The sequence below is a fragment of the Cucurbita maxima genome, unplaced genomic scaffold (genome assembly GCF_002738345.1).
Source record: "Cucurbita maxima cultivar Rimu unplaced genomic scaffold, Cmax_1.0 Cma_Scf00027, whole genome shotgun sequence".
In the NCBI taxonomy this organism is placed as follows: domain Eukaryota; kingdom Viridiplantae; phylum Streptophyta; class Magnoliopsida; order Cucurbitales; family Cucurbitaceae; genus Cucurbita; species Cucurbita maxima.
The window spans coordinates 2467737-2481924 of NW_019272043.1; the positions used below are offsets into that span (position 1 = coordinate 2467737).

General features: G+C 36.0%; 1 protein-coding gene across 1 annotated transcript; it reads left to right on the top strand.

Moving 5' to 3' along the window:
• Nucleotides 1–2488: 2488 nt before the first annotated feature.
• On the top strand, nt 2489–7283 carry LOC111499674 (probable receptor-like protein kinase At2g23200). Its single transcript, XM_023151303.1, has 3 exons — nt 2489–3334; nt 4366–5346; nt 6131–7283. The coding sequence occupies exons 1-3, from the start codon at nt 2643–2645 to the stop codon at nt 6978–6980; spliced, it is 2523 nt and encodes an 840-aa protein (XP_023007071.1). The 5' UTR covers nt 2489–2642; the 3' UTR covers nt 6981–7283.
• Nucleotides 7284–14188: the final 6905 nt, after the last annotated feature.

Consider the following 14188-nt stretch of genomic DNA (forward strand, 5'->3'; position numbering starts at 1 on the left):
AAAAAAAAAAAAAAAAAAAAAAAAAAAAAAAAAAAAAAAAAAAAAAAAAAAATCATCGATAGAATGTACTCTCTTGTGCAAAAATAAACATTTAAAAACTTCATTATAAACACTCTCATGGACTTAGAAAACATCTTTAAACAACATAATGAAATACTAATTAAAATAAATAACCATTAAAAGTAAAAACACAATATTCTAACCTAAAGTCTAAGAATTGAAATGCCATTATCCTATGCATGTGTCATGGTCTTTATTTGCAATGTCATCGTTATTTGTACAATGGTTATCGCTAAAACCATTATAGGGGTGACCTCTCGTCTGAATAAAATTGGATGTGTAGTACTTCCCTACACACAATCCACATGTGCGAGCGCAAATCTCCAGGTGGTTCGCACCCCCTACATTCATCATAGTAGGGCTAGTTGTCCGTAATCGGACATCTATTGGTCAAAAAAATCCCAAGTGTCATGCGAGGCATAATGATGATGATCATCATCATCATAGTGTACGCGTCCGTGCTCATCATCATAAATAGGAAAGTAACTTGATGTATATGAACACACAAAATGCATGAGATCCCTATAATTTTCATTTGAAGTCATCCTTATGACACAACCATATATATCATTCACACATTACCGTAGATTCTGTTCTTGAATTTCTGTCATGGTTTAGCCAAAGGATATTGGTTTTGGGTTTTGATTTCTTAACCTTGGTAATGCTTGAAGGACCTTAGCTAGTTATGGGTTTTTAAGCATGAGAACTTGGATTTTAATGCTTATTCTAGTTCTTATACTTGATTCTTATTTCTTGTTCCTGATTCTTGTCCTTGTTCTTAATCTTTATTCTTGGTTCTTGTCTTTAATTCTTGTTTCTTAAATGGTACCTAGTCGTCTTCATATCTTAGAGGACTTAGACTTATATAGTGCTACTTTAGGACTTAAGAGACTTATATAGTGCTACTTTAGGTCATGTGATTCATGGCCTTAAGTAATATTGATTACTTAAAAAATAAAAAATAAAAAATACCTAAAATGTACTTGAATCATGAAACTTTGATAACATTTGAGGCCCATGTGAGTCAAAAGTCATTATCAAACTTCTAGGCCCATTTAAATCATTTACATGCATGAATCTTGGGTTAACCAATAACTTGGTTTAGTCCTTTATCTTAAGCCTTAATTTATATCCTTAACTTGGTTTACGTTCTAAATTTTTCATTTATCATTTGGTTCAAGCCCCCAAACATAATCTAATGGTTTTAAAAATTTACATAATTCCTAGAAATCATAAAATAAGACTTCTTATAAAGTTTCATGATATTTGGATGTCGTTTGGATCGTGAACGGAAGGTAAGTTACCGTAGGAGCATTATGATCATTTTGCACGTTACTTGGTTTAGTGGCTTATCCTTATCCCATAACCAGTTAATTTCATATATAACTTTATCATTTCATATTATGCCTCTCTCTAGGAGATACGTTTTAAAACTTTATCATATCATATTAACCTAGAGATCCTACATTGGTTGGAAAGGAGAACGAAACATTTCTTATAAGAGTGTAGAAACATCCCCCTAAGAGATACGTTTTAAAATGTAAAACTGACGACGATACGTAATGGATCTAATCGAATAATATCTATTAACGGTTACACTTTGTGATAAGAAAAAGTAGTGCTAGCTATGGAAGAAAGGGTCGGTGGAGGGTCTTTAACCTAGATAAGTTCCAAAGTTGTGTGCATAATAATGTGTAAAATAACTTAATTTCCAATATAAGTTAATTGACACCTAGGGGTCCCAATGTAAGTGGTGCTTTGTCCAACGTATGAAAGTTGAAAACATCTTTTTTAAAGTTAAAGAAAGGGTCTTGTTTTATTTATTATCTCTTTGAAATCAAAAAGCTTTTGGGATACTTTCTCCTTTCCCTCTCTTATCTTTTATTGATAGCTTTTAGTATGAATGAAGCCCTAAAGCAAGTCTTTCTTTAATAACAATGTAAAAAGCAAAGTCTTTCCCTTATAAATAATTTGAGAAAGTTCATATCCATCATTGTACCAAGCCTAACTTAATCATATTTAAATTATCATTTGTAGAATGTGAATCATTATTGAGGAAAAAATTTCCTTGTGCCGGGTTGTGACGACGTTCCAATTCCAATATGTCCAATGGTTGGTATTTCCAATGTCTCCTCATCCAACTCCTCCCTTATAGCGTTAAATGGTGGTGGTTCTAGTACGTAGTAGTCTTATGACTCAATTGGACATTCTTTTTCACCTCCTCGAAATGGTAATATCGAAATGGTTTGCTTTTGCATGTCTTTTAGATTTGGTTGACTCTACGTGTAAAAAATGAAATATTAATATGGTGCACTTAAAATTCACAATCTTATCCGAACCCATACCCATGTATCAAACGCCTCCTTATATGCTTTGATGCACTTGAACTCTTCGTTCAAGCTAAATCTGCTACATTTAATCTAAGCATGTCGACAATTATTCTTCCATCAACCCTTGTAGGTGTTGTAGGTACCCGAGCTTGAATATTCTATCGTCCAATATCCATCTCCTTCCACGGAGGCCAAAGGGACTCAACAAGCTAAGAGACAACTTGAGGCCAAGCTTTTCGTAATATAAAGCAAATGAGCCAAGCTTTTCTTTCCCAACCAACGGCAATAATGCCTTTACTCCCCTCCCTCATTCCTCTACTACTTCAATTCTCTTCCTCTTTCCTCATCACTTCAGCTTACTTTCCTCCTAATAAGTATTTTCTCAACTGCGGATCGGAATCCGATGTCACCTTCGGAGGCACCCGGAAGTTCATCGGAGACGCCAAGCCCGGTCCTTGGTCGATCAACCCCGGAAAAAGCAAATCCGTTCGAAACGAAACCAATATCCCAAAATCCATTAATGAAATATACCACACAGCAAGAGTTTACAATCAGCCAACATGGTATGTTTTTGAAAGCATCAATCAAAACAGCACCTATGTGGTTCGTCTCCATTTCTTTGGTGTTACATCTCAAAGCTTCCTTCAAGCTCGTTTTAATGTCTCGGCCGGTAATGGGTTTCAGTTGCTATCAAATTTTTCAATCCAAAGCAGCGATCTTAGCACACCAATTGTTAAGGAGTTCGCTTTTGAGCTTAAAAAAGGGGTTTTTGGCATACAATTTTGTCCTTATGAATCGTCTTTGGCTTTTGTGAACGCCATTGAAGTCTTTGAAGCTCCTGAAAATTTCAAACGAGAGTCGGCTTTTGCTGTTTCTCCACAAGCAAGAATAAACGGCAACTATACGTATATGATGACTTCTGAGGCATTTCAAGCTGTTTACAGGTGTTGATTCTCACTATATCTATGATTATGTTTTGTTTTGGTCTTGAAATGATTTTTTTCCTTTTTTTTTTTTTTTCAATTTGGAAAAAAAAAAATTACTTTTCAAAAAACTTTGGACAATTGATCACTCTAAAATAATTTTAATTTCGGTCATAATTTATTGAATTGAACAAAAGAAAAAATGTTATCCACGATAGAGATTGGAACTATAAACCATTAAAGAAACCATTAAAAAGTAAGTAGATATCTTAGCCCCTTTAGATGTAGTATACTCCAAATATGTTGAAACAAACCATTGAAGTAGGAAAGAACAACTTGAAGAGAGAGAGCTTTTCAATAGAACCTTAAGCATTTACGGGGAAAGAGCTTTTGAATAGAGCTTTTGACTAGAAGAACCTTAAGGATTTAAGGAGAGAAAACTTTTGAACAAACAAACCTTAAATATGTAAGAAGATAAGCTTTTGAACAGAGAAACCTTAAACATTTATGTTTTTCAATAACTTCGAGGGGAGAAAGCTTTTGAATAGAGAAACCTTAACACTTATGCTTTTCAATAACTCTAGTGGAAAGAGCTTTTGAACATAGAAACTTTGAAAACTTATGGTTTTCCCTTATGGTTTTCAATACTTGGAGAGAGCTTTTGAACATAGAAACTTTAAACATAGCTTTTGGACAGAAAAACCTTAAACACTTATATTTTTTATTAACTCGAGAGGGAGATAACTCAAGGAGGAGAGAACTTTTGAACACTTATGCTTTTCAATTGTTTCTGTTGTTATGAATAGAGCATACTGTTGAGGATTATTGGGAGTAAGTCATACGTTGGTTAATTTAGTGGAAGATCATGAGTTTATAAGTGAGTAATACTATTTTCATTGTTACAAGACATTTTGGAAAGCCTAAAGCAAAGTTATGAGAGTTTATTCTCAAAGTGAACAATATCATATCATTGTGTTGAGTCGTGATTCCTAACACATACATATCATCCTCTCAATTCAATATTAATCTTATATATATATACTCTCCAACAGGGTCTTGATGGGTGGTCCCTTGGTCACTCCAGACATGGATCCATTATGGAGGACATGGTTGCCAGATGAAGGATTTATGGCTCGTCCATCGCCAGCAAAAAACGTCACCTTCAAAGAAGACATAACATACTTGAAAGTAACAACAATTTACACAGCTCCAAGTTACGTGTATAGTCATGCAAAATCATTGGACATGAACTCTACCCAAAGCTCAAAAGATCCAAACATAACATGGGTCTTTAAGGTAAAGAAGACAACCAGATATTTCGTTCGGTTCCATTTTTGCGACATCATCGAACCACAAAACACGCCATTCCGGTTCGATTACTTCCTCGGCGTTAATAGAACGTACATTGATTCCGAGGAAGAAGGGAATGAGTTTGGGAAGCCATTCTCCTTTGAATATATCATTGTTACAGACAAGACAGGATATTTGAATCTCGGCATAGCCCACACCAAAGAAGCTCCATTGTCAAAATCCTTCATTAACGGAGTTGAAATTATGGAGTTGATTGAGAAATCATTTGTGGGTTCAATTGATTTGAAGCCAAAAGAGGATAAACACAATCAAAAGTGGATTATTATTGGGGTTTGTGTTGGTGGGGTTGTGATCATAGCTTTAATAATTGGGTTGGCTTTGTTTCATTTGATTAGGGGTCGGAAATCAAGAAAGCATCGGCCTTTGCCGGTACCTCAAAATGATCCATCGGAGAAAGTTATGTCAATGGCGGATCTTGCTCCTAATTTGAACATTGAATTGAAGATCTCGCTTGATGAAATAATTGAGGGTACTAATGATTTTGATGAGAAGAAAGTGATCGGTGTTGGAGGGTTTGGACGTGTTTATGTGGGCACTATTGGCGGTAAAGAGGTGGCAGTGAAACGAAGTCGGCCGGGACTTGGACAAGGTCTTAAGGAGTTTCAGACAGAGATCATTATCTTGTCTGAAATCCGACATCGTTATCTGGTTTCTTTCTACGGGTATGTTGAACTGCCACTTAACTCGATTAAATACTGTTTAATGTTCAAATTTTTAGGACATAATTGTTAGTTTTTTTTTTTGTTAGAGGAATGTTAGATATTCCTTTTATCTTAAGTTACTTTTCTTTTTAAAAGGAGATCACAATGGAATGGAATCTATATAGTAGAGGTGTTCGTTCATCTGATCAATCCAAATGATCTAACCTAAGTTTGGTTGAATTATTTTATTTTATTTTATTAAAAATAGAGTTACAATCCAACCTAATTCAACCATACTTTCATATTATTACCAAGATAATAGGTCGTGACTTTGTGAATGTTTTGTTGAGGATGGTTGGGACTCAATGAGTAAGGAATATATCTCCATTGGTATGTGGTCTTTTGAGGAAGCTTAAAGCAAATCTATAAGAGCTTATACTCAAAGTGGACAATATCATATCATTGTTGAGAGTCGTGATTCCTAACATGATATCAGAGTCATGCCCTAAACTTAGTCATGTTAATAGAATCTCCAAATGTCGAACAAAGTATTGTGAGCCTCGAAGATATAGTCATAAGTGACTAAAGTGTACTTTGTTCGAAGACTCCAAAAAAGGAGTCGAGCCTCGATTGAGGAGAGTCTGTTTGCCTCAGGGGAGACTCTATAGTGTACTTTGTTCGAGGAGAGGATTGTTGGGTGGAGTTTTACATTGGCTAATTTAGAGATGGAGTCGAGCTCTTTCTGTGTTGCTAATATTTTCGGCTAGTAGATAATCTTTTATATATATATATATATGCTTGACAGGTATTGCAATGAAAACGAAGAGATGATCTTGGTATACGAGTACATGGCAGGGGGAACTTTAAAAGATTATTTATATGGTTCAAAGATCCACGATCATCCTCCATTGTCATGGAAACAAAGGCTTCAAATCTGCATCGATGCAGCAAAAGGGCTTGATTATTTACACATTGGTTCCACCTTTGGTGTCATCATTCACCGAGACATTAAAACCACCAACATCTTGCTCGACAAAGACAACAGTGCAAAGGTAGCCGATTTTGGGATATCAAAAACTGGAGTACCCGACGCCAAAGCATTAGACGCCACGGTTAAAGGCACTTTCGGGTATCTCGATCCCGAATACCTCAACACGTTTCTATTAACAGAGAAATCTGACGTATACTCATTCGGTGTCGTGCTTTTTGAAGTTCTCTTCGCTAGACCTCCAATCATCAAGACCCTTCCAAGTGAACAGATAAACTTAGCAGATTGGGCAATTTTGTGCAAAAAAAGAGGAGAGATTGAAAAGGTAATTGATCCGTTTCTTGTAGGTACCATTGAAGCAAACTCGTTGAGGAAATTTGTTGAAATTGCTGAGAAATGTGTGGATGAAGTTGGGGCAAATAGGCCTTCAATGCACGACGTGGTGTATGATTTGGAATTGGCATTGCAGTTTCAGTTCACGCCTGTAGAGGGTGGGAAGGGGTATGAGGGAAGCACTACCATTGTTGATGCTTCATGGGATATTGATTCAGGGATTCTTGACCGCATTCGTTCCAGAGGGCTTGATGATTCGGTCGTATATGAGGATACCATGACTATAAATGCGAGAGAACTGGTTGAAGAGTTCAAGATTGATTGTGCTCGATGATTGTTTGCTTCTCGTGGATGGATATTGATTAAGTTGTTATATAATAATTTGGATTGTTGTATGAATTCTATGAAGTTTAGACTGTACGAAGCAACAAAATAAGATATTCGTAAAACTTTGTTAAAAAACTTTAAATCTTGTAATTTTGATTTAGACTTTATTTTAGGACTATTGTTATAAGGGTTTAAGCTCACCATCCTTGGCCCTATGCCTATTGTTACCCTCAATGCGCTCATTTAGGCTTAAATAGAAAGGAATGAGGCAATGTTCGTGTAAATGCATAGATGAGTTTGATATGCATTGGACACATTGTTTATTTTGAAAATTTTGGAAATTATAAACTTTTGCATCTTTCTTAATAAGTGTTTTCATCAGATGAGCGTGTTGGAACAAAGAATACCTAAAGGAAAACGATTCATCCATATACATATTACAACAAAAATCCGCACATGGATAATGTATTATGTTGGGTTAATGAGTAAACAGCACCGTATACGTTCCTTATAAGGAATTAGGGTGAGATGATTCAATGATATGGAAACTCTAGCTAATTAGAATGTAGAAGGTTTAGGAACATGCAAACTTCTAGATCATAAATGCTAAAACTACAAAAGCTAGATGATTTCATCCTAAATGATATGAATTCATGGAAGTTTAATCCAACGACCTTATGGAAAAATAAAAACTTTAGATCTAAATTATTTAAGAATCCAATAGACGACATAGAATTACAAAGAAACCTTTTTTAAGATTTGAATTATTTATCCGGTCAAACTTGAATAGATGACATAGAATTACAAAGAAACTTGGTTCTATGTTAAAAGAAGATAAGTTAGTAACCTAATAAATAAGACACATAAACGTAAATCATAAATAGAGTCTAGTATATATACAATCTTTCGTAACTTCTGCTACATTTTTCACATGACACTCTTTAATTTGTAACACTTAAAGTAAAGTTACAAGTAACACAAGGATGCAAAGAAAAGAATTAAGACATTTAAGCAAGGATAGAAGCCTTGAGCAAAACATTTAAATACATTAATAATTATATCCTTTAGAAAAGAGTTTGGAAAGGAAAGAGTAAACATAAAAGATAAAAATGTCATTTTTAATTTTTAAGAAATTTTTTGGATTTTTAGTTCCTTATCGACAAGGAATTTCAAGGTGATTAAGAAGGAAAAATGAAAAAAAAAAGGTCGGGATCTTTTAGGAAAATAATAATAAAATATTAAAAATTTAGAAGTTACCAAATACCCCTACTTCGAGATGTTTATGAAAACATCAGGATCAGAAAATTAGATCGACGAAAGTTTGCAGGGACTATTTTTAACTGTTGGTTATTCACCAAATTTGAGTATGTTCCAGAGGAGACACACCTCATCACATCCAATGACTGGAATTCAAATTGAAGGTCAGTTGTTCGCTGATCATAGATGGTATTTTCGACCAGAAATCTAAAAAACTCAATGTCCAAATCATAATGATTATGGAGGTTTCAACGTCGATTTAAGCTCCCTTTATAATGTCTGAAGTATGACATTTCATTCGAAACACGAATCAAGCTAAGTCGAGCTCTTAATCGTAAGTTATAGCTATTAAGTTTTTGAGTTTCTTACCTTTAAAACTTTTTCCAAATTGGAAAGCAATATTATCCACACATATGTGTAGGTCTTAATTGGGTGTGCGAAGCTTTTTTTGCTAACTAGGACAAAGACAAAATAAAATAAAATGAATGAATTGTTTGAAGGGATGTAGAGGAAGTGACTATGTACCTTCAAATTTGAAGCTTTTATTGTGTATCACAAATATGGGAATAAAAGTTATTCCTTCAAAAATCAAAATTAGATTCCTTCCCAATACCAATGCCTTTTTTACTTTTGCAAAAGAAATATATATCCACAATGATCTTCACACCAAAAAGCCTTCTTTCAAACGCTACTCAACGTTTCTTTAGAATTTAGTGATTGGATCGTTGATGTTAAGGACTTCAAAAGACCAAACCGTTGGATCTCAAACTATTTTTGGTGGAATCTTATGAGTTTTTAGAGAAAAATTATGTTGCAATCTTTGTAAGATTTTTAAACTTATTTTTCAAAGCGGCAAAAATTCTTATGAAATGCTCACGATGAAACCTTCCGATACTCTTCACTTGCCTTCTGCACCGAACTTTTGTTATCGATCTTCCTCAAATGACTTATGTTGCTTTCTTGAGTTTAGGTACCCATATTTTAATTATAGGTTTCCTTCCCCCACCTTTTCTTGCTCGAGTAAAATGAACGAGAAACATCTGTATAAAGACTAACAAACACTGACTTGTATTATTTGGTTAATTTCTTTACCAACCTGGATTTCTTTCTCGTAAGTAGTATACCTATAGTTTGCATATGTACATATAAGTTGATAGCCTTTCACAAAAATTCTCTCTCTGTACTAAACCAACAATTTCCCAAGTCAAGCACAAGTCTATTTTGCAAGTGAATGAAATGATACTTCTGCACATGCAAAAGGATTAAAGATGACAAACTATATAATCTTGAACTAAATTATCTGGTTAGATAACTTCATTGTTCTAAGAAACTATTGAAAAGTTGTATGGTAAATAGATTATTTTTTAGACTTAGGATAATATAAATTCTCAAAACTTTATAAAAAATAATGCATTTTTGTTAACTATTACATTCATTATTCTTTTAGTGACGTCGACGACTCAACGACTCAAAGAAAGATGCCACGACACTATACTCGTGTGGCATGGCAGCCACCATCTTCTATAGTCCCCAAAGAAGGAATAGGAGAGAACACAAATGCATTATAGTTATTCCCATTTGACTGGTGAGAATTGGTCCATGGCACAGACAAAGCTTATCAAAAGGAATATGGTGATCCACACAGGCAAGCCTAATAATACATTTGGGACATTTTGGTTGGATTTATGTTGTTTCTAAGTTCCTATTTTATACTCAAATCCACCCATACATGAGCTTTCAAAATGGTTCTACCTTAGTTAAGTTAGAAAAATCTTTTGGACCGACTTTAAATTTCGAGTTGGTTATATTAGTGATTAAGCGATTAGAATAGAGTTCACAATCCAAACCAACCTAACTCTTTATTTTCAAGGTAGGTTGTCGGGATGTCATGTTATTTTTTTATATATATATATAATTATTTTAAAAAATATTACTTATCAATAAGCATTAATAACAAGTAAATTAAGATGCATCACTATCCACGATTATAAATGTCAAATATTCTTACTCTTCCTAATAATAAAGTATGATACAATTAGATGGGTTGGTTTGACCCAACAAAAAAAAAATGTCAATCCAACACAAACAAACAAACAAAAAAAATATAACCCTGTCCAACTCGATTGATCAGGTTATCGAGTCATGACCGAGCATATGAAATCAACCCCCGTTTCTCCTTCCTCCTCCTCCATTAGCTAACTTGAGATGCCATTTTGATACTATCTTTTCTGCTCCATTCTTTTTGCTGTCACAGAATCTTGTAATCTTTTTTCAATAACACACTTAAAAACATTTACAAACAAACCCCACCACCCCACCAACATCAATTTCAACACCACCACTAACAACAAAATTATGAGGCATCTTTGCCTTCTCTCCCTCCTTCTCCTACTTCTAACTGCGACCTCTAATTTTCTAGTCGACGGGAGAGCGGTCTGGGTCGATACTGGTAAGACACAAAACGTTGGTGAGGGCGGCGGTGCTGGTGGTGGTTCCGACATGTCGTATCAGAGAGAGCTGTTGGATGAGCGGGTGTTCACGTTGGCATCAGGACCCAGCAGGAGGGGAGATGGGCACAAGTGAAGTTGGAATGGATTTCGTTTATTGTTGGTTTGATTTTGTTGCTCTCTTCAAACTATTACTCACCGGTTGTAATCTGTAAGAAAGAGTACGCTTTACTCATATTGTACAAAAATTCTTTTCACAGATTATAAGTTATTGTCACAATATTGGGTTCAGCTTGTTTCATGCTTTCATCTCACCCTTAACAAAAATTCAATTTTATGTTTAAAATATTTATTTTGAATCGTGTAACATCCGAGTAAGGAAAAAATGAATAGATGTCACATTTGAATGAGAGCGATCATGAAAGTAGAATGACTAACAAAGACTTAGAAAGAAAACTCAATTATAGGAACTTCAAAGTTCAGCATATTTTGACCGTGATCTATTAGATACAAAATCGAACATGATAAGAATTTCGTAACATGCAAATCTAAATACGAGTGCTTTAGATTCATTCAAACATTATGCAAACAAATTTGATTTGCAACATTGTGAATGTTTGATTAATCCACCACACCCAAATGGTGGTGAGAGTTCTCTTATTTATAATCATTTACAGAATACAGAAATAAGGTAAATTACAAATAATAAGGAAATAGCGATAAAAGGAAAGAATAATAAATGAATACAATATATTTGCATTTAGTAAAAGAGAAAATATGGTAACCCGTAATGTAAGGCAAATATCTAGATATTTGCCTTAATGAACGGTCAACTATCCTTAACACCCCCCCGCAAGCTGAGCGTCGGATTTGAACGAACATGAAGCTTGGATCTGAAAAATTCAAAGAGAGGTCGAGAAATACTCTTTGTGAAGATGTCAGCAACTTGGAGATGAGAGGGTACATATTGTGTACGAAGTTTGCCAGCGATAACAAGTTCTCGAAGGAAATGATAATCTAGTTCAACATGCTTGGCCCGCTTGTGAGAAACAGGATTAGAGCTCAAAAAAATAGCACTTTTGTTGTCACATAAGAGTAAGGGCTGCTGTGAAATAGGGACCTTGAGGTCATGCAAAAGATGCGTAACCCAAAGAAGTTCAGCAGCAGTTGTGGCAAGAGCACGATACTCAGATTCACAGCTGGAGCGTGATACAGTAGGTTGCTTTTTGGCACTCCAAGAAATGAGATTGTTACCAAGATAAATAGAATAGCCGGATGTAGAACGACGAGTATCGGGACAACCAGCCCAGTCAGCATCCGAATAAGCGACTAGCGTACTAGGAACAGTGGATGGACGAAAGATAAGACCAAAGTGGAGTGTTCCTTTGACATAGCGAAGAATACGTTTGACAGCAAGAAAGTGATCTGCAGTAGGGGCATGCAAGAATTGACTGACAGAATTGACAGCATAGGCAATATCTGGACGCGTGATAGTCAAGTACTGAAGGGCGCCAACAAGAGATCTGTAGAGAGTAGGATCAGAGAAAGGAGAACCATCAGCAGTCAGGTGTTGAGAAACAACCATGGGAGTGTGAACTGGTTTGCTATCGAGCAACTGAGCACGAGTAAGAATATCTCGAGCATATTTTAACTGACTGATAAAGAGACCATCAGGAGTGGGTGAAGCTTCAAGACCAAGAAAGTAACTGAGAGAACCCAAATCTTTGGTAGCAAACTCAGAATGAAGCTTGCGAGTAAAGCTGTTAATAAGAGATGAGTTGTTGCCGGTAACAATAATGTCATCAACATAAAGAAGCAAATAGATAAGGTTAGATTGCTGATGAAAGACAAAAAGGGACGTGTCAGCGCGACTACAAGAAAACCCAAGTGTGAGAAGAAATGAGCTAAAACGCTGAAACCAAGCACGAGGAGCTTGCTTTAAGCCATAGAGAGCTTTCTTTAATAGACAAACATGCTTTGGAAATCGAGGATCAACATACCCAGGAGGTTGTTCCATATGAACACGTTCAATAAGCGTTCCATTGAGAAAAGCATTCTTGACATCAAGTTGTCGAAGAGGCCATTTATTTGTGACTGCAATAGAAAGCACAACACGGACAGTGGTAGCTTTGACAACTGGACTGAAAGTGTCAGTGTAGTCAAGACCAGGAACCTGAGTATAACCTTTGGCAACGAGACGAGCCTTGAAACGCTCGACGGATCCATCGGGCAAATATTTAATACGAAACACCCATTTAGAGCCCACGATGTTGGTGTTGGCAGGGCGAGGAACCAAAGTCCAAGTATCATTTTGTTGTAACGCTCGAATTTCTTCATCCATGGCAGCCACCCAAGCAGGATTCTTAGCCGCAGATTTGAATCCTTTTGGCTCAGTGGATGCAAGAAGAGCAGAGAGAAGTCCAGATGAGCCCAACATACCAAGATTTGCTGGATGACGAGTCTTGAATATACCAGCTTTGGCGCGTGTGATCATAGGATGAGTGCCCAAAGAAGAGAAATCAACAGGAGGTTCAATAGAGGTTGAATTAGAAGTCGAGGGTGACAAAGTGGAACCTGCAAGAGAAGTATCAACCTGCACAGACTCATCTACAAGGTCAGAACAAATATCACACGGGGATGAACTGGATTGAGGAATGTGCGGTGATGAAGTGGTAGGGGGGGATGAATCAATATGATGAAGATGTGGTTCCAAGAAATTTGAAATAGGAATAGTGGAAAGAGGTTGGGCTTGGGAGCTAGGGATAGCAGGAAAGTGAGTTTCATCAAATTGAGCATGGCAGGTGATATATAGCTTAGTGGTGGCGGGATCAAGACAGCGGAACCCTTTATGAACAGGACTATAACCCAAAAAAATACAAGGAATGCTGCGGGGAGAAAGCTTGTTAGGCATATAATCACGCAAATAAGGATAAACACGACAACCAAAGGGATGAAAATTGTCATAATGTGGAGTGTAGCCATAAAGGAGTTCAAAGGGTGACTTACCTCCAAGAAGTGGAGTAGGCAACCGGTTGATAATATAAGCTGCAGTGCTGAAGGCGTCAACCCAAAAACGAGGAGAAAGATGAGAGTGAAAGAGAAGGGCCAAGCCAGTCTCAGTCACATGACGATGTTTTCTCTCAACACGACCATTTTGAGCAGGTGTATATGGACAAGAGAGTTGATGGTGGATGCCAGAATTACGTAAATGAGTTTTGAAACAAGTACTAGTAAATTCGGTACCACCATCGCTTTGAAATACCTTGATACGAGAAGAATATTGATTTTCCACAAATTTTTGAAATTGAAGAAAAATATCAAAAAAATCAGATTTAAATTTTAAAGGGTAAAACCAAGTGAATCGAGAATAATCATCAATAAAAATAGCATAATAAAGAAAACCCGAATTTGATTTGACGGGAGAAGGACCCCAAAGATCACAATGAATAAGATCTAACACATGAGACGACCTACGTTCATTGCGGGAATAAGGCAATCGATGGCTTTTCGC